The sequence below is a fragment of the Ptiloglossa arizonensis genome, chromosome 10 (genome assembly GCF_051014685.1).
Source record: "Ptiloglossa arizonensis isolate GNS036 chromosome 10, iyPtiAriz1_principal, whole genome shotgun sequence".
Classification (NCBI taxonomy): Eukaryota; Metazoa; Arthropoda; class Insecta; order Hymenoptera; family Colletidae; genus Ptiloglossa; species Ptiloglossa arizonensis.
In genome coordinates this window covers 7156823-7178600 of record NC_135057.1, presented here as the reverse complement: position 1 = coordinate 7178600, position 21778 = coordinate 7156823, and the positions used below count along the sequence as shown (strand labels likewise).

General features: G+C 38.6%; 1 protein-coding gene across 3 annotated transcripts in view; it reads right to left on the bottom strand.

Moving 5' to 3' along the window:
• Positions 1 to 21778, bottom strand: part of Sev (receptor protein-tyrosine kinase sevenless) — a 51519-nt gene that overhangs the window by 25731 nt on the left and 4010 nt on the right. For all 3 annotated transcript variants that reach the window (XM_076322391.1, XM_076322392.1, XM_076322393.1), the window contains exon 2: positions 9617 to 9676. In XM_076322391.1, coding sequence (XP_076178506.1) covers positions 9617 to 9676 — 60 coding nt within the window. The remainder of the gene's footprint in view (positions 1 to 9616; positions 9677 to 21778) is intronic.

Below are 21778 nucleotides of genomic sequence, written 5' to 3'. Positions count from 1 at the left end.
TCGCTCGTAAATGTTCAAAGAGATGAATAAGTGTTTCGTTTGTAAAATTAAGTCTCCTACATCTGCACCATTTCTGGAACGGTTGATATTTTAGAATATTTTAAGATGTTTTAAATTTAAAATTTGGAAAGTTTGATATTTTAGAATATTTTAAATTTAGAATCTAGAACATTTGATATTTTAGAATATTTTAACATGTTTTAAATTTAGAATCTAGAAAGTTTGATATTTTAGTATATTTTAAGATGTTTTCAATTTAGAATCTGGAAAGTTTGATATTTTAGACTATTTTAAGATGTTTTAAACGTAGAATCTACAAAGTTTGATATTTTAGAATATTTTAACATGTTTTAAATTTAGAATCTAGGAAGTGTTCAAAGATTGTTAGGTCTAAGTAAAAATTCACGTTACATCAATACAGTCTCGATCTTCTGTAAATTTCTCTTCCTCTAACTAAACCAAAAATGAACTCTCAGTACCTTTCATCTCCCCAAAATTGTACAAATTGACCAACGTCAACAGAGTTCCAAACTTCCAATTGATATTTCTCTAACGTACCTCGCTAAAAATACAAATAACGACAAGCACCGTTCATACGAAAGTAATTTTACGATATATCCTTTTCACGACACCGATCGACAATGGTGCTATTAAAACGAGTCGAGACGTCGTAAATCGATGGACGAACGTACAGGAAAACTTCGCGACGTATCTCGATGTACGTTGCGCCAGGTTTCGTCCCCGAAGAATTAAAATTCCGCGTTAGAGGGCGAATCGAAGAAGACGTATTCGAAAAAGTTTAACGATCGAGTCCAATCGGTACGATTTCTCGATTGAACCGCGACGAGACCCGACGCGCCCCGAAACGCGAAATAACGACGATAAATAGCGGAAAAGATCGTTGGTGAGTTGCGTTTGTTTCGCGCGGTTGTACAACACTCGTAGTGTACGTACACGCGTACGGTGGTATTCGAGGGTATCACATAGGTCAGCTCGTTTGAAAAGTCTTGGAAGGAAAGGGACCTCCGACGCTAGATAAACGTTATTAATAAACATTTGGTGGCACTACGGTTTTACGACGGCACTTCAAAGCCACGATGTACACGCAACGTGTACGCGACAATTATTAACGTTTACGGCGCAGTACCGAGACAACGGAACGACCTATCGAACGCGGAACGATACTTACTATATTCGCGTGCGTTCGCGCCAAGATCGAGCGCACATTGTTTGAACGTGTTAAAAATACGATGCACGCTCGTTCCCCACCGAGCGTCTTATCGAGCCGTTGGAAAGAAAAATGAAAAAGAAAACGAAAAGGAATTTAACGCGCGCGAGAGAAGCGTCGAACGAACACTATTTATCAAGCACGCCGACACGGTTGAAACAGCCTCCCTAACGACCGCGTCGTAGATTATTTTTAACGTCTCAATTAATTATTTCTACGACGCGACGATTTTCACTCGTTCGCCCGTATCGTGGCTGAATCCTCCTTTTCAATTAGTAAACGCGAAACGTCATCGTTGACGCTTCGTTCGATTTCGAACCGTTCCACGGTTTCGTCGCGATAATTCCTCGAATTCGTCGTAGTTCGTTGAACATGGTTTTCTTCCTTTATTATTATTTCTTTTTTTTTTCAACGATCGAGGCTTCGTAATAGGGGTTGACAAAACTATCAGACGCTGGAAAATGGCCGACGCGGAGCGGCTCGACGCTGCGCCCGCTAATTTCTCACTTCCTCATTAAAACCTTCAACACACATTACGCCCCAGCCAGGCCCTCGCTCTACTCGGCTCCCCGTAGATCGTAGATCTTCATTCTACCACGGATGAGGATCTATCCGTTCTCTCCTCGTTTCGTTTTAACCCCGTTCACTGATTGCAGTCGCCACGCTCCGAAAACCTCGTCCACACGACGTCTCGAAACAACAACGACAACGATGATGCTCAGACGTAGAAGGTTCGTTAATTATCCGCATTCGGGAGGAACGAATCATAAATTCTGCCCGTTTATCGGTAAACAAGCGTACACGGGGTGGTCTCGAACGTTTCGTTCGCCACGAGGCTACCCTCGTAGGTTCCGGTAGCCAATGTCAAGTAGCAACATTTGTCACGGATATCTTCGCGGTCGGTGGTCCGCCACTTTACAAACATTGCTCCGTGCTCGTCCAAAGGATACGAGTTTTCCCCTACCCAAGTACCATTATTTTCTCGCGCACTTAACATTTTCACGTTTCGTCCCCGCATTCCTGTCCAGAGTGGCTAATTGCACTTTGGAAGAACCTCGCCGTGTGTTATCGTGTCCGGCCGATTTCAACCTGGACACGTAATATTTCGTACAAAGGAAATTCCACGGATATCGGTACGCCGCTATCGAGCCGTGAAATTACCGGAAGGAGCATCAAAGCTGAACCGTTCGTTTCCAACGAACGTGTACCCAGACGTAGCTGCTGTGGTAAAAAATTAATATACACTTGTATACCAAGTAACGTGTAATTTGTAATATTTTCGACGTGTCGATTTCTAGACACGCGTTACCCGCGTAATTATAAACGACGATGGATTTTTATCGCGTTTCGTGACACGAATATTACAATGTTACCCGTTCTCGTTGTGTTTTATCGTCGGGTATGCGAATTTCTTTTATGTTTCGGACAATTCGCGTTACGTATCCATTTGTAATTGTTAGTGGTAGTTTTAATAGTTATTCGAGACTGGAGATGTCTTCTGAAATTTTCGTCGGTCACGAGAGCGATTACGAGTGTAATTTCTCGTAAATTTATCGCAATATTTTATAGCAATTGTTGAAAACACGCTTTCGAATTAACGAGATGTTTCCGGAGAGAGGTGCTTAAGATTACAAACGACTTTGTAATTAACGATTAACTTTGTAATCTGTGTTACTCATTGTTTAAATCGCTATTAAACGAACACACATTATAGAACTATTTATACGTCTTGGATAGGTATTTTCGTAGGAAGTTAGCGTTGCTCGAATATTTTCCAGGAAAATAATTTTCTTTTTATATTATTGTGTTATTTTAGAGTATTCGACGAACGCTCGTTTATCTCGAAATATATTACTCCGTTTTGTAGCTACGTTGACAATAAAAATGATGAAGTAGTATTAGATGAAAATTTGGTAAAAAAAAATATTCTTTCCAATCTTGCGACAACGAGGAAGGTGCTACTTTTCTATCTCTCGTTTAATTTATCGAACGAAGAGCAACCCACGCGGACACTTATCCAGTGAAGAAGGCTCGCCGCATAAATTTCAATATTTTAGCTTGGATATTATATTCGATTAATAACTGTTCGCTCGTGGCGTCGTTTTCGCGATACGTTAACCTTTACACGCGTAGTTTCTTTTTTTTTTTCAAAAGTTGCGAATAAAATCGACAAAATCATTTGTTAAGTTGTCATGGACGAAATTATAACTCGTTCTAATGAATGAACATTGACTGATAAATGGAAATTGACAAATATATGTAGATGAGAAATACCAGCACTCGATGTCGCGTTGCAGTTCTGCAATTATATGCATTCGAAGACCAACAGTGCAAGTCGTTAACGTCACTGTATTAATATTTTCTTTTGCATTGTTTTAAATACAAGTCGTACAGTCCAGCTAGAATTGAACAATAAACTCCCAGCAATACCGTTGAATTCACAGAGGAAGGCAATTAGGGTTACGTTTAGCAAAAAGTGGAGCATCTTCCTCTTAAATTGTGCCACTCGTTGCATAAATTTCAATATTTTGTCTCGGATGGTGTAGTCAAGTGAAAACTGTTCACTAATAATGTATTAACAGTGTAAATCGAGCCATAGCTGTGTTAGCATTTTCCACCGTGTCGTTTAAAGTGCTAATCATATAGTCCAGTTAGAATTCAACGACCGTTAGGATTGCATTTAGCAAAAAGTAGAACTCCGCTAAAATGATGCCACTCGTTGCATAAATTTCAATATTTTACCCCAGATATCGTATTCGATTGAAAACTATTCACTCGTGGCGTATTAATAATGGAAATCGATCGAGTAATGATTATGTAGTCCAGTTAGAATTGAACAACAATTATGGTTGCATTTAGCAAAAAGTAGAACTTTCTCTACCTTCAGGAAAAAAATTCTTTAATTATAAATTATCCCATTTATTTGAATCAATTTCAATATTTAACTTTGGATATTGTACTCGATTCAAAACTATTCATTCATAATGTATCAACAGTGTTTCTAGTTAGAATTCGACAAAAATTATGATTGTATTTAGCAAAAAGTAGAACTTTCCCTACCTTCAGGGGAAAAAATTCTTCAATTATAAATTATCTTACACATTCCATCAATTTCGATATTTAACTTTGGATATTGTACTCGATTGAAAACTATTCATTCACAATGTATTAACAGTGTACTAGTTATACAGTCCAGTTAGAATTCGACAACAATTATAATTGCTTTTAGCAAAAGGTAGAGCTTTCTCTATCTTCAGGAAAAAAATTCTTTAATTATAAATTATTCCATTTATTTGAATCAATTTCAATATTTAACTTTGGATATTGTACTCGATCGAAAACTATTCATTCATAATGTATCAACAGTGTTCCTAGTTAGAATTCGACAACAATTATGATTACATTTAATTATAAACATCTTTAATTATAAATTATCCCATACATTCCATCAATTTCGATATTTAACTTTGTATATTGTACTCGATTGAAAACTATTCATTCCTAATGTATCAACAGTGTTCATCGAGCCTCTGTTAACATTATCCTCCGCGTGGTTTCAAGCGCGAGTTGCACAGTCCAGCTCGAGTTAAACAACAAACCCCCGGCGAAACCGTTAAATTCACAGAGGAAGGCAATTAGGGTTGCGTTTAGCAAAAAGTAGAGCATCTTCCTCTTAAATTGTGCCGCTCGTCGGCTAACCGTTACTCGCGCGCGTTACTGGAACGTACGAACCGTGAAACGAGGCGAGGGAGGAAATCGTTTTAAGCGCAATTCACGCACCGAGCCGTGGTATTCGAGGCTTTTCAACCAGCACGCAACAACCTCGTGTCACGGAACCGTGTAAAACGCCCAACGGCCGAATCGCGAATGCAGAAACGATTATCCGTGGCCACGTGAACGCCCGGTGGCTCGCATTCCTTTCTTTTTTCGTCGACGCTCGGCAATTAAGTGTATCGGGAGAACCTTTTGTCATTTTCGTCGCACTAATTGCCCGAGACTCGCTTCCTACACTGGAGACACGCGTTGCTGGATATCCTTCCGGCCACGGTGGGGGTCCTTTCTCCGCTTCGACTGCACTCTCTCCTACCACTCTTTCCGAAAAGATCTCTTCCGTTCACACCCGTTCAAACATTCCAACGATCGTTCGTTGAACGTCGTTACGATCCTTGCAAGGTCCGATCAATTTGTCTCCCGACACGGGTGGAACGTCCGATCGTTCCGAGGAGTAGCTGGCACATTGCGGTTACAGTGTTCAGAGTTTGGGACATCGTGGAGAATCATTGTCCAGCTTTACTCGTTCTTTCTATTCTTTTGATATTATATTAGGTTGCTCGGAAAGTCATTTCGTTTTCCAAAATGGAGAATATATAATTTAATAAAATGTGTATACACTCTGAAAATATCGTGTTTCATTTTCACCAAAGAAAAAACGAAATGACTTCTCGAACAACCCAATACCATTTCTTGTGAGTACCAGGGTAGCACGATCTGTGTACAGTTGGAGGAAACTTGGTAGACTATTTCTTACTACTTCTTAGGGATCATTGATGTTACCGTGTTCAGAATTTGGGACATCTTTGAAAATTCTAATCGAACTTTATCCGCCCCTTTTTAGTTTCGAGACGGTATAACTATTGTTCTTAGTTCAGAGAGAGCTATTTTTCCTGGTTCGAAGATAGAAATATTTATTCTTCTTAGTTGAGACACGTGAATACTTATTTCTTCTAGATCAGAGATAAGAATTCATTACTGGAAATGTGATAAACTGACAATCTTTCAGAAATTGGAACGTACTTGAGAATTCTAGTTTTACACATTTTTCTAGTTTTATAATAGAATATCTATTCTCTCGTGTTCCAAAGCAGAAAGATCTGCGATGTCATTAATAAACTGATTGTTCTTCGGTGATTATTATCGCTACAGTGTTCTTAATCGGAGTCGTCCTTGAAAATTCTACCCGAGTTTTACCCATTTTTTCAACTCCGCGACAACATGATCTCCGTGCTCATATATCGAGTACAACGACATTTGTAAACTGAACCGTGACCCATTATATATTTTCTCTTTTATTTTCTAATTTAACACATTGATTGTCAAGTACCAGTTAACTCGTAGCTGACAAACAGCCATCGGCGTCACCTACGCGCGAATATATTAAGAACAATGTTTACAGATCTTACTATGTACAGATAGATGATAATTACTTTTACCATTATCGCTTGCTTTCACTTCGCACTGCTCAAAACGCATCACGATTCTCGAGAGCCAAACAAACGACCATGGAGTAACTACTACGATCAATCGCTAGGCAAAAGGTTGTCTTAACATTGCAAATACAACATAAAATTTCGATGAATAATTAATTTCGAAGATGCTCGATTTTATCCACTAATTCTTTCTATCAGAAAAAGAGCAGAAAATCGTCAGATGTTCCACTAACCGAGTCACCTGTCCAAAGAAGAAATACTCCAAAGCTGGTGATTTTCTGTTACAGAAAGACTCGATAAACGGCAATCTTCTCAATCACTGACGGTACATACGAGTGAGTGTTCATCGAGCGATAATTTCGTGGAAGAAGAAGGACAAAGTGAACCATTCAACAATAATTTTCAGTTTGCCTGAAAAAGACTCAATGACACCCCAGTGGCAATCTTCTCGGTCGCCACCAGTACATACAACTGTTCATCGAGCGATAATTTTGTGGAAGAAGAAACACAAATGAACCATCCAACAATAATTTTCAGTTTGCCTAAAAAAGACTCAATGGCACCCCAGTGACAATCTTCTCGGTTGCCACCAGTACATACAAACGTTCATCGAGCGATAATTTAGTGAAAGAAGAAGAATAAAGTGAACCATCCAACAATAATTTTCAGTTTGCCTAAAAAACACCCAATGACACCCCAGTTGCAACCTTCTCGGTCGCCACCAGTACATACAGATGTATATTCATCGATCTAACGTCCCATGAACGAATAGTCGAGGATAAAGACAAGGTAAAATCGTTGGAGAGTAATCGAACAAGGATCCCGTGGATACGGAAGCAATGATTTCACGTTCGTTCGAGGTAACACCGATGCGTGTGTTGCGGATCGTCGGGAAAATGGCGACGGTCCGCGATCACGATTTCCCGGTTTTTTCGTCCGGACTTCCGAAACAGGGCGTAGGGAACAAAGAGGGCCAGAGTAGCGGAAAGAGACGCGCAAACGGAGAGAGCGAATCCGGAGTCGCACGGCAATTTGGCGACATCCGCCATAGGCCGCACTTGTACGCGATCCAATTTAAAGTCACGAAGCCGTACGAGCCCGGCCATTCTTTCATTCGTACGCGTAATACGTATACACGTTCATCCATTCATTGGGTACCTACGTGCGCTTCGACGTGGAGAGAGTGAGAGAGAGAGAGAAAGGGAGAAACGTTGGACCTGACTTTGTTTTTATTTGCCCGTTTACCGTCTCTCCACCGGCGGAGCCCAGTGAACAGGGCCCCCGGGGCTCACCAGCGGAAGTACTTTCATTGTGCCAGGGGACCGGCATCCCTTTATTTTCGTCTCCGACGTTCGCGTACGTTAATAAACGATCGACGATGCTCCCCGACGAACTTGCTTTAAATTCGCGTTGCAACCGCACCGAGAGAATTATCCTCGTCCTGAGCCATCGGGCTCTGCAAGTCGATTCGTTGATAAACGTTCCACGGACGTATCCGGACGAGGCTCTCCATTTAACCCCTTCAATGCCCGTATTTAGTTGCAGCGGACATTATTTCTTTTTTTTACAATGGACGTGCACTTTGTGGTTGGAAAAATCACACCGAGGACAATTATTGGCTGTGCGAGGACCTTGAAGAATAATTCGTGAAAGAAAAACAGAGTTGATAGTCTAATGAAAATGTTACTACTCGAATGAGCTTCCTTTAATACCTTTGGTGCTCGCATCTAGGTGCAGGGGACATTATTTCTTTTTTTACAATGGACGTGCACTTTGTGGTTGGAAAAATCACACTAGGGACAATTATTAGCAGTGTGATGACCTTGAAGAATAATACGTGAAAGAAGAACAGAGTTGATTTTCTAATGGAAATGTTACTGTCCAGATGCATCTAGATGCAGCGGGTATTATTTCTTTTTTTTAATGGACGTGCACTTTGTACGTGGTTGGAAAAATCACACTGGGGACAATTATTAGCTGTTCGAGGACCTTGAAGAATAATACGTGAAAGAAAAACAGAGTTGATAATCTAATGGAAATGTTACTGTCCGGATGCATCTAGATGCATCTAGATGCAGCGGACATTATTTCTTTTTTTCAATGGACGTGCACTTTGTGGTTGGAAAAATCACACTAGGGACAATTATTAGCAGTGTGAAAACCTTGAAGAATAATACGTGAAAGAAAAACAAGGTTGATAATGTAATGAAAATGTTACTACTCGAATGAGATTCCTTTAATACCTTCGGTGCGCGCATCTAAGTGCAGGGGATATTGTTTCTTTTTTTCAATAGACGTGCACTTCGTACGTGCTTAGAAAAATCACACTGGGGACAATTATTAGCAGTGTGAAGAATAATACATGAAAGAAAAACAGAGTTGATAGTCTAATAGAAATGTTACTGTCCAGATGCATCTAGATGCATCTAGATGCAGCGGACATTATTTCTTTTTTTCAATGGACGTGCACTTTGTGGTTGAAAAAATCACACTAGGGACAATTATTAGCAGTGTGAAAACCTTGAAGAATAATACGTGAAAGAAAAACAAGGTTGATAATGTAATGAAAATGTTACTACTCGAATGAGATTCCTTTAATACCTTCGGTGCGCGCATCTAAGTGCAGGGGATATTGTTTCTTTTTTTCAATGGACGTGCACTTCGTACGTAATTGGAGAAATCACACTAGGAATAATTACAAGCTGTATGAGGATCTTAAAAAATAATACATAAGAGGAAAACAAGGTCGTTACCGTAATATCTATAAATCTAATATCTATAAAAAAGGATACTGTAACCACGAAAATTCTGAGCCATCGAATTCTACAAATCAATTCTTTGGTAAACATTCGATGTTTCTCGAAGAACTCGCTTTAAATTCGCGTTGCAAACCCAGCGATAGAATTATTCTCGACCCAAGATCGAGTCGATTCATCTACAAGTCGATTCGTTGGTAAACGTTCGACGATGTTTCCCAACGAAGTCGCTTTAAATTCGCGTTGCAACTCGACAAGAGAATTATCCCCGAACTCCACGAATCGTCGAGAAACTTTCGAAATAAATCGTTGTGCCCCTTTTTCTTCGAAAAGAAATTTACATATGCATCGAATCTTCCGCGTGCATCCGATAGATATATAATAAACATTCAGAGATCCACATCTGGTACAGATTGATATCTCACCTGATCGATTTTGCATCTCACGCCGCATCCCACCTCCGAGCTCGAGTCGTCCGTTCGATTCTGAAACAAATTCAACGCACATTATCGGTATTGCTGGATTATCCTTTGTAAGCCTAGGTATTTAAATCCCTACAAATGCTGCTTACAAATAGCGATGTACTTTACCAACTGAGTTCAAGAACTGTGACACAGCATTTCGAGGGAGAAATTGTATTAACAAAGACCTTCGAGACGCGCAATGGTAATAAATATTATATAACATGTATCTTGAATGACATTTCTAATCAGTTCCATGGCTACAGCTCCTTCGTCGAAAATAAACAGCGATTCTACGCGTATTAGACCGGAAGAAGGTTGCTACAAGTTTTCTCCAGATGTTTTCCTAACGAGGTCAGCGTGCTCGAAGTTAGGGGTAAACAATCTAGGTTGACAATAAAAAAAAAAAATACCTAACTCTTCCTTCCAACGCGTTTAAATAGATTTTGCAACGAATAATTGTGCATTCAGTGTTTCGTTAAAAAATGGCTAGATCGGTTACAATTCTCGTATTGGTCGATACACGTATTCTCACATTCGCATGACGGCCATTCGAGGGACAGTCATAAGTGTTAGATCCATTCATCAACTGTCGTCTCTCAGACAGTCGCGATATCGTTATTGTTTCTTAATTATTTTTACCTCGTTGTTGAGAAATGACAGCATCTATTACATATCGTTTTGTAACCAATGAATCACTCTGTGCGCGTAATTGATCACTTTTGTTAACAGTAAATTAAATTATAATTATTTTTACCTCGTTACCGAGAAACCGCCGCGCGCATTCAATAATCACTTTGTAGGTAATGAATCACTCTACGCGCGTAATTGATCGCTTTTATCGAAAGTACAACAGTACAATTTACAACCTTCATGGAGATCAATATAAACCTACGAGCAAATTTCAAGGAGTCTAACGACAGATGAACAAATTTGAGAAATAGGTTAATCCGAAGCCTTAATAATAAATCTTCGTTATTGGTTTCTGCTTGTCGTCATTAACGGCCGTAAGGCCATCAGTTTCGTATTAAACGTCCTCGAGAAGAGTTTTTGCGTCACGTGTCTCGAGTATAACTAAACAAATTTATCCTTTAACCGTGATTTTATTTTTCTAAATTAGAATTTCGTCGAGCGTTCAACGGAGACAATTATTCGCAACGAAACGCGCGAAATATTATTCTCAACGATCGCGGCACGTTCGTATAAATTCACAACGGGACAGGTGACACGGAGTTCTTGAATAAACATGATCGGTGGTATTAACTATGCATAGGAAGTAACAGGCACCCGAAATTCCCATGCAGGTGTACGTGGTTTCACACCCTAGTTATCGGCGACCGAATTGTTCGCGACCCTCGAACTAGTCGGCTCCTCGCGTTCCGCTCCCTCTCTAGGCGTTTACGTTCGTACAGTTTACTTTCGTTTCCATTAAAAAAACCGGACGCGCACCTGTGTACCGGAAACGCGTAACGTACAGGTGCAAACGGTGCCAACGACTGCGTTATCCGAAACGATATCAAAAACCTGCGACTCGCCACGATTATTCGGCGATTCATTCGCGACAGGCTAGGTACATCGGGGGTGTCAATTGAACCGGATGAAACAATTTACTATCTTTTAAAGCTGGCAAGCGATTCAATTTATTTTCTGCGGCCCCTAAGCGTTACACGACCGTACCATTGCCGCCGTTCGAGCAACATTTTTTTTCCAACCCGTTCGTGAACGTACCAGCCCGCAAACGATCTCGATGTACTGCTCGAACCTAAGACATCTGCCTATTCAGCGAAAGGAAAAATTAATTTTACCATCCAGTTAGTCATCGTTTTGAAAATGACGCAAGTTTGCAAAGTTACTTGGGAGGTATTTCAACGTATGTAATTAATTTCGTATGTTGTAAAAGAGGGAAGCTTTAATCGTGTCTGGGATTATTGAAATAATTTACTATTCGAATGTTTAGTGAGAAGAAAGATCAATTTTATAATCGTCACGTTCTCTTGCAAAGTTACTTTGGAGGTATTTCAATGTCTGTAATTAACTTTGTAGGTTGTAAAAAAGGGAAGCTTTAACCATGCCTGGGATTATTGAAATAATTTACCATTAGAATATTTATTAAGAAGAATGTTCTTGTAAAGTTACTTGGAGGTATTCCAACTTCTGCAATTTATTTTACATGTTCCAAAAAGGGGAATTTTCACCTAAGAATAATTCAATATTCGAGTATCTTAAAATTATCCGAACACTGTGAATAAACTTCAAATATTTGAGTATACGAATATTATTCCACGAATATCTGAATATTATTACACAAATTAAAAAGTATTCGTATACTCGTACCAGGGGTGGGTATACTCGACTCTACGTCACTCGAATACCACGAATATTTATATACTCGGACCATGGGTATAATATTCGAATTGTACTGGCTGAATATTTCAAATACTCGAGCACAGAAAAATTCGACGAATAGCTTCGAACCTGTTTGAAAGATTGGAAAATTTATTTCCAATTTTCGACGACAGCGATCGGGAATTCCGCGCGAATAATATACAATACAAGAAGTCGTGGTTCCGCGTAAGAAAACGTTAACCACTGTTCTCTGTTTTCCCGCGAACAACAGAAACCACGACGAGTGACAAGTCTCCTGATAACAACAGCCGTCTCTACGGTGCAGTGTTTTCGCGACTATCGCTACTCAGCGTGGATGTATCAATTTTACGATGAAAAAACTCCGTTGTCCGTTCCTTGCTTTCCAATACGAACGCTCGTTTAACTTTGCACCCGATTAATCAAACCCCAGTATACCCCTTGTGTTAAGACGGAATAAATCTATGCATTGAATTTTTTATTTATTTTCAATTCCCACGTGTTCGGTACCAATTATCGGGCTTACCCTCAATAACAGCGAACATTCTCGCTGAACTTCATTGCATTGCACTGATCGTACACTTACTTCTTTCTGTATTATACTCATTGTTCATTTTCTCGTTTACTTCGTTTACTTTCACTTAGAAATACCTCGTTTTTGACCAACCAGACCAAATTATTGTACGGTAAACTATAATTTTCTCGAAGTTTCCATCGTGGTCTTTGAAAGATTTTTACGTAAGTAACACACACAATTAATTTACTAAATTGTTCAATAAGTTTCGTCGTTCGATGAAATTTATCGAGCAATCTAGTACTATACTGTTGAATGAATTATTGAACAGTTATTAATCACAAATGAAGGTGCATCTTACAAAATGATAACGCACGACCGAGACCTGTGCAATTAACGATATTAATAACGTAACATAAACGCGTGTATTCAAACTAAAAATCGACTATTCGTATAATTTACAAAGCCTTCAGTGACCACTCGTCCAGCGATACAGACCCGAGGAAAGAACTCCGTATTGTTCTCTTTAAAGTCGTTATAACTGTTATTACCGTTCCCCTTTTCCACGCCCTTCTGAAACCCATCTCCTTCTTAATTTTCGTGAACTTTCAACAACCGTCGAAACCCGGTTGCTGTTTCGTACAGTCACTCCGTTTCGTAGCTATAGGTGGTTGTTTCCGTTCCCACTAAATGGAGGACGATGTTGTCGACGTTTTCCAAGACGGAAATCGGTCGGTAAAGAGCCGTTTTATCCGATCTGAGGTAATCGCCTAATGCGTACCTGCTCGTCCTTCCGTATGTCCTTCCGTCGTGTTCAACGTCTTCGCCACGCTCGACTGCGCCCGCCAACTGTTGCGCCCCGCTTTCAAGTCGCTGCGACGTCGACGATTGGGTCTAATGACCGGCCTCTGTCGTTCCCCTGCTTCCACGCAACTAAGACGGATTTTTATCAACACCTCCCCCTTCTCAAGGTTTCTTTAGATTGTTACCATTCTCGAATTTCAACTACGTTATTACCATTCAGTTGTTCGGAAAGTGATTTCGTTTTTTTTTTGAAATAAGATTTTTTTAAGGTACGTAAACATTTGTACACTCTAAAAAAAATCGTGTTTCAAAAAAAACATAGAGTGTATAATATTTCTCGTTTACTTCGTTTACTTTTACTTATAAATCTTCCTTTTTTGACCAACGAGACTAAATTATTGTACAATACTTCGAGAATGGCAAACTATAATTTTCTCGAAGTTTCTAAATGTTTATGTACTCTAAAAAAATCGTGTTTGGATTTTTATCGACACCTCCCCCTTCCCAAGGTTTCTTTAGATTGTTACCATTCTCGAATTTCAATTACGTTATTACCATTCAGTTGTTCGGAAAGTGATTTCGTTTTATTTTTGAAATAAGATTTTTTAGGGTACGTAAACATATACACACTCTAAAAAAATCGTGTTTCGAAAAAAACATAGAGTGTATAATATTTCTCGTTTACTTCGTTTACTTTTACTTACAAATATCCTGTTTTTGACCAACGAGACCAAATTATTGTAGCCAATACTTCGAGTACAATACTCGAATTGTACAATACTTGTGATTGTTGTACAATACTTCGAGAACGGTAAACTATAACTTTCTCGAAGTTTCCAAATGTTTATGTACTCTAAAAAAATCGTGTTTCAAAAAAAAACGAAATGACTTTCCGAACAACCCAATATAATTATTGTTATCGAATTTCTTCACGACGCATTCGTGGACGTATATACACTGCTGCCCACAAATGGCTTTGAAGTACCCATTTGATAAATTTTGTTCGAACACTTGTACTTTATTCAAAATTGTACCCTTTCGTATTAAAAGGACATTACTCGGGTACGATATAAAATTAAAATTATAATTGAAAAAAGCATGGAAGGTTTAAAAAAATTTCTCAATAAAACTAAGCATCGAATTTGATCGTTTCGAATGTGTCTTCTCTGGCGATGAATTATTCAGTTGTAAGGACTTCAGTTTTACAGATAAATTCAGTCTTTTGTTATTATTCGACAATTTGTATTTATAATTGTTGTACGTCTTTGAAAAAGTTCAGTCCGAACAATCTTTAGCGACATTGTACACGAATATACGTAAAGATAAATTATAACCGGAGCACGCATGCGCTTAATAGATGAAAGGCGGCAAAAACTAGTACTATAAAATCTAACCTCAACCGGCGCAACGAATGTTAACTAACCTCGATCCAAACGAATTCGTGTGTGGATATTTATGGTTCATTTATCAATTACCAGACTTCTAGCGTACAAAGTTAACCGAAGATACAAACTATAGTATTACGTAATCGTAAACGCTCCTTGGCAAAGGCTACTCGTTCGTAGTTGATTACACGTTCTATTCGTCGGTGTGCAACTACTTACCAAGGAATTAGTATAACGTGTAATGAATGTTATTTCACTTTGTTTCAATTTAACGTGAGCTTAGCTTGCAATTTATCAATACAAAAGCAAAAGTCTGATACAGGGGATCTGCTTTACCTCGATACGTTGGGGTATCTCGCGAAGAACCAAAGATATTGAAAATATTGTTCTTTAAAAAATTGTTCGGTACGGGAGAGAATATTGTAGTATATAAATAATTTTTTCACCTTTCTTCCGTACCGAACAACATTCGTAAGAACATTCTTCCGATACCATCAGTCGTTTGTGCGATATTCTACAGGGTTGAGATAAAATAGACACCTTGTATATAAGTTTCAATGTTTAACAAAGATTCTCGTTAAGCAGAAATGTCCAATGTTATAGAGCAATATTGAATCTGTTGCTGGTGAATTATCTAATACGTTCGACAGGTCCTTCTAAACCAATAACGTCGAACACGCTATGAATATATTTTCATCCATTATCGAGATAAATGTTTAGCCTTGATATCAAATGTTAGGGTACGAGCTAGCTATTGAAGATGTAGACCGCCTATGGTGCTCGCTCCACTTCTATTTACTGTCAAACGATGTTTCGCACGTTTTCGAGGACAGTGTGCACCGATATTACAGTCGTGTATTTTTAGAAATAATAGGGTCATGCTTGTAGCTTAAAAGCTACCAATCCGAACAATATTCTCAGATCGCGAACAAAAGCAGAACGGTGCAACGGAGAAACAGAAATAAAAGAGAAAGAAGACTCTCGTTGCAACTACTTGCAGTATCTTATTATTGCTATAATTTGATAACGACTGAAAATATACCTATAATATACGCAACTGAATCGTTTATGATTCAGGATACCCTATTTATCTTTTCGCTAATACACGAGACTCCTGCAACTAATTATAAAATATGTACAATATTGTTCAACGGCCGATAAACGCAATTAATAATTCTCAGGAAATATACAAGTTGATTTAAAAGTTTACAAACTCGCAATTACCATCAAACCGAATAAAACGTACTTAACCAACTTAGGGTTTCAATATTTTCGAAGGAAAAATTTTCTATTCCAATAATGAAAATTATCTATCAGCATCTACTCTTAATTCCAAATAATTCCGTCTAATCTTAGAGTAATTTTCTAGTTAGACAGTAAGCAATTTATACTGCTAAAATAAATGTTTGTCGTGAGAGCTTTACAGACAAATATTAATCAGGTGCTCTTTATTCGGCTTGTCGAGTACTATTGTAAAGTTTTCATCCCTCTTTCAAACACGCTCTGTATATTCCGATTATAATTCCTCTAATATAGAGAATCTAGTCAACGTTGCAAAATCTTGTTAACCCAATACTCTAAATCACCCCAAAAGGGTTAACAAATCCAAGACACAAGTGTTTCGAAATGAGGCGACTACATGGGTGTTTAACACAATTGAAATTACTCTAAAATAGAGAATCTAGTCAACGGTGCAAAATCTTGTTAACCCAATACTCTAGATCACCCCAAAAGGGTTAACAAATCCAAGACACAAGTGTTTCGAAATGAGGCGACTACATGGGTGTTTAACACAATTGAAATTACTCTAAAATAGAGAATCTAGTCAACATTGCAAAATCTTGTTAACCCAATACTCTAAATCACCCCAAAAGGGTTAACAAATCCAAGATACAAGTATTTCGAATTACGATACGATTGAAATTCCTCTAAAATAGAGAATCGAGTCACCATTGCAAAATCTTGTTAACTCAATTCTCTAAATCACCCCAAAAGGGTTAACAAATCCAAGACACAAGTGTTTCGAAATAAGACGACTACATGGGTGTTTGACACGATTGAAATTCCTCTAATATAGAGAATCGAGTCTACATTGCAAAATCCTGTTAACCCAATGCTCCAGATCACCCCAAAAGGGTTAACGAATCCAAAATACAAGTGTTTCAAAATAAGGCAACTACGTGTGTCTTTAACACAATTAAAATTACTCTAAAATAGAGAATCTAGTCAACGTTGCAAAATCTTGTTAACCCAATGCTCTATTGATCACCCCAAAAGTGTTAAAAAATCCAGAAGACATACGACTCGAAATAATACGACTACACGGTCCTTTGACGCGCTCCGAGTTTTCGCGTGCAACGGTGGTTCAAGTTGAAGGCAAAGGGTATCGGGTTTGGTCCGTGCGGTCTTGAAACAGCGGTGGTCGCACGGTGTTGAATGTACACCGGACGGTGTCCACTGGGATGGAAGATCCACCTTTGAAGTCCGAGGTTTGTCTTTGACAAACACCTTAGCAGCGACCTCGTCGTTCCAACCGGGCGTTTGAGGCGCGATGCGCCCCAACCGTTTCCAGAGTTTCGCCGCGCGCAAACATTGCGCCAATTATTCTCGCGTTACGCGGCGAATTAAAAAGATACACATCATCTCGCGTGGTACAGTTTACACTCGTTAACCACCGTAGAACAGGAAGCATTTTTCATCGCGACGTTCCACGCTGGAAAAACGTTTCTACGTCTTGCGCGTTCCACAACCTACGCTGGTAATCTTGATTTCGTGAATTTTTGAACATTCACAGCGGTGTACTTCGTCCGAAATTTAATAAAAGTTGAATAACTTTCTGGTCTGTAATCACAAGCTTGATATTGTCAAATTTTAAATTTGATAAATTAGAAAATTTAATTTCTTTCAGAATAGAACCAATCGACGATAAACCATTATCAAACATATTCTAGATACGAGTATTTACAATTTAATAACATCCAAGTTTGTTGAACTTTAATGATCGTCTACACGAGGATTCGTTAAGGTCTGTGAACACTCGCGTGCGAGAATCGTCGATTAATTTCGTTATCTGGAAGTCCATGGAATTTCTCAATTTTTTTTTTCAAATATTCCCAATCAGAGTTTGGAAAATTTGGTGAATCGTAGACGAGTCTTCGATTTGCAACGATATCTTAAAAGACACGAGATTTCTTTTACGATCGAATCGATAGATCGTTAGTTACATCGTTGGTACGAGTATTTAGAATTGAATAACATCGAAGTTGTTAGACTTCAACGATCGTTGAATTCGTCAAGGCTGATTCTGAACGCTCGGACGCACAGTCGCCAATTAATTTCGTTCATTACCTTCAAGACCACGGGATAAATTAAAAACAACCGCCATCAGCTGCCACTCGTTACGATCTTCGAGCCATCGTGTACACGACCAACGATTCACTCGTGTGTACGTGTGTGTGTGTGGAACGTGCATGCGTTTTAATTGGTATGACGTCATGTAAAGACACCGAAACCCGGGTTCTCAGGATTTGTTTGCAGTTCGGAGCCAAAGGGATTAACGCTAACGTCTTTCGTGGAATTGTACGCATCGTAAATACGATTTTCGAACGATCACGAACCGCTAACTTTTACGTATCGAGACCATTCACCGATTAATTCTGTCTCCGTGTAATGGATCACCGGATCGTGAGAGAACATCACCCGTTTGGTCCCGATCTTTTGAAAACGAGATTCCCTCGAATTCACTAAATCGTAATGGATGTGGGCCTCGCCCGTATACGTGGCTGACTGGACACATTTGTACAAACAGGACCGAATTCAACCACAAAATACGCGACGGACTACCCGCTGAACGCTATCATAAATTGCGTCTCGATACATTGAAATTTACTTGTAAAAATAAACTACTAAAGAGAGTTTTCTTACTTCACGATTCTCCGATTGTTCGTTATATATTCTTTACTTATTACTCTCAAAAAGTATGATCCTGTAATTAAAGAATCGTACAAGTTGGCTCTGCACAGTATTGTACATATTACAAGCAAGAAATATTAAAAATGTATCGAGGGTAAGAGAAAATTTGAAATTTCTCCCGAATATTTTGATCAAACTCTTAACGTAAGATTCTATATTTGTTCTACGATGTAAAGAATTAATAAGCGTTAATTTCATTTCATAATCAATCGATTCTTTTTTATTCTGCATTGACGAAGCATCTGGTACGTTACAAACAAGTGTATACATCCTTTTTATCTCGGTACGGTGAAGTATCTCACGAAGACCCGTAGATATTAAAAATACGTACGTTCTTGAAAAAATTGTTTCGTACAGAGAATGTTATACGGTATAAATAATTTTTCCACTCTGTCTATAGTAAACACTCGTAAGAACATATTTACGATACCATTGATTGCTCGTGAGATATTTGTACAGTGTCGTGATAAAACAGTTAACAGAGAGTTAAATTCGTGGCAATTTCACTTGAAAGATAGTTCTGGATCTATTTAAAATAATAATAGAGATTGTACGATTAAATTAATTGCCAGAAACGAATTATCAGTTCTTCTCGTTGTTTTAATCGTTCGTTGAAACACGCCTGGTTCGCGATGAATTTCGTACGCGAAACGCCATTGACCATCGATCTCTGAAATCTTCAACGTATTTTTTGCTCCCCGACATCTTTTACATCCGTGTGATTAATTCCAATGGAATCTCTGTTAATCGAGTCTCGATCCAGTAGCTAAAACCGTCCGACGACTGTCCCGATTACTCGTCCGCGATTTCGTTTCCTACGCGATAGCGTATCTTTTTTGGTAACTAAAATTAATAGCAGTATCTCGTTAACGATCCCGATTACCTCGATCTTCGTTCGCACAGTGTTTACTCACGCGCGTAATTGCTCGTAATTTTCCGACAAGTATCATCGAGTTTTCTTTCGCGAATCTTCTCCGTTTTGTAATTGTAATCGTTCGCCATGAAACTCGGATTCTTTGAATATTTTACAATACATTCGAATATTTTACATATTCGAACAAGTATCGTGGATTCGATATCATTGTTCGAGTATCGTTATTCGAATATTCGAATATAATTATTGATATTTACCTAACGATATTCAAATATTTGAATATTCGAATATCATTATTGATATGTACCTAACGATATTTAAATATTTAAATATCATCGCTCGAGTAACACAGTATTCATATACTTCCACATTAACCTAGGACCATTTGATCTATAGTTCGCATCGCGATTACTACTCAAATCATTAATCCAATACCGTTATTCGAGTATCGTTACAAATATTTGAATATTCGAATATCATTATTGATATGTACCTAACGATATTCAAATATTCAAATATCATCACTCGAGTAACAAAGTATTCACATACTTCCACAATAACCTACGACTACTCGATCTATAGTTCGCATCGCGATTACTACTCAAATCATTGATTCAATATCGTTATTCGAGTATCGTTACTCAAATATTTGAATACTCGAATATCATTATTGATATGTATCTAACGATATTCAAATATCATCGCTCTAGTAACAAAGTATCACATACTTCCACAATAACCTACGACCACTTGATCTATACTTCAAGTACTCTAAACACTATTAGAGTATTTGAGTAGCGATCACTACTCAAATACTCTGAATATCTAAAACCTCGAGCAGACGTTAAATACTCGATCGTTTCGCAAAGTAACTCGAAACTCTAGCATTTGAACAACACTCAAAGGAAAAGAAACATTCCGAGTATATTATACTATTCGTAAATTCATTTCGTTTTCCAAAACGGAGAATACATCATTCAATAAAACGTCTATACACTCTAAAAAAAATCACCAAAACAAACAATATGACTCTCCAAACAACCCAATAAAAAAAAAGAAACTTAAACCAACAGACCCAGATCTGTTTCCCAAACGCTGTAAATCGTGCGTCCGATCTCTCACGGGTGTTCGTCGACGATTTCGAATTTCACGATCATCGATGCACGCCTCGCGATGTGAACCCGTAGCAAGTCACGAGGCGCGCGTTGTAGGTGAGAGGATGTGGCCGGCAGGAAGTTCATTGTGTACGGCTACACATATAATATTGCACGGCGAGGCGATCCTGCGGATTCTACGTAGTTTCGTGTCGTGTCGCGTCGCGTGAACGAAATTCTACCGAATTGTTCACCGACGGATTCGAATCCTTATAGGTACGAGTTACGCTGCTCGCTCGGCCGAGCGAAATCGTATGTAGGTTAACGCGTGGGAGGGGATCCATTACACGCACCGTTTAACTAATTATTTTTCAATTAATGCGCAAAAACTCAACGGCGTCGACGAAATTGAAGAATTTCAGTCTACGGTCAACCACGGAAGCGTGGAACGAAAGATTGATACACTTGTTGCGGTATCTTTCTACACGTTCACTTAAATACCACTAGGGGTGGTGGGGCCAACCTTTTGCCATTGGAAGGCCGCGTGTCGTTTCACGAATTCCTCGAGAGGCCACACTGTGTCACAGTTACGAACAGATACTCGACCTAAATATCGTTCAATTTCGTTTCGATGCGAGGATCGGTCTTGGATAATTTGTACCGTGCAAAATTGTGTATTGAGTGGTTTTTTTTTTTTTTTTTTTTTTTTAATTAATTTGAATTAATTTCATTGAATTACATATTCTCCATTTTGGAAAACGAAATGTCTTCTGGAACAATCCAATACTTTAGAGTCTATTCTTGACACAGTGAGTTATATTTTTATTTTCTCAGTCTCATTGTAGTCGATGAAAATGAATAATGGATATAGGCAAAAAGGGTAATGTCTTCAGAGAACGTGTAAACGAGAATGATTTTGCGAAAGAGTACGAAGATAGGGTGGTTAACTTTCAACACCGTAGAGACAAAAGTAAAGTAAAGTCACTCAAGAGCGATTAAATTTTGAACACCGAAGAAGGAAAAATAAAATAAAGCCACTTCGGTGAAAAGTGTGTTCGATTTTGGAATATCGAAGAAGCAAGAATAAAACAAAGTAGTTCCAGATAAGAATGGTTAACT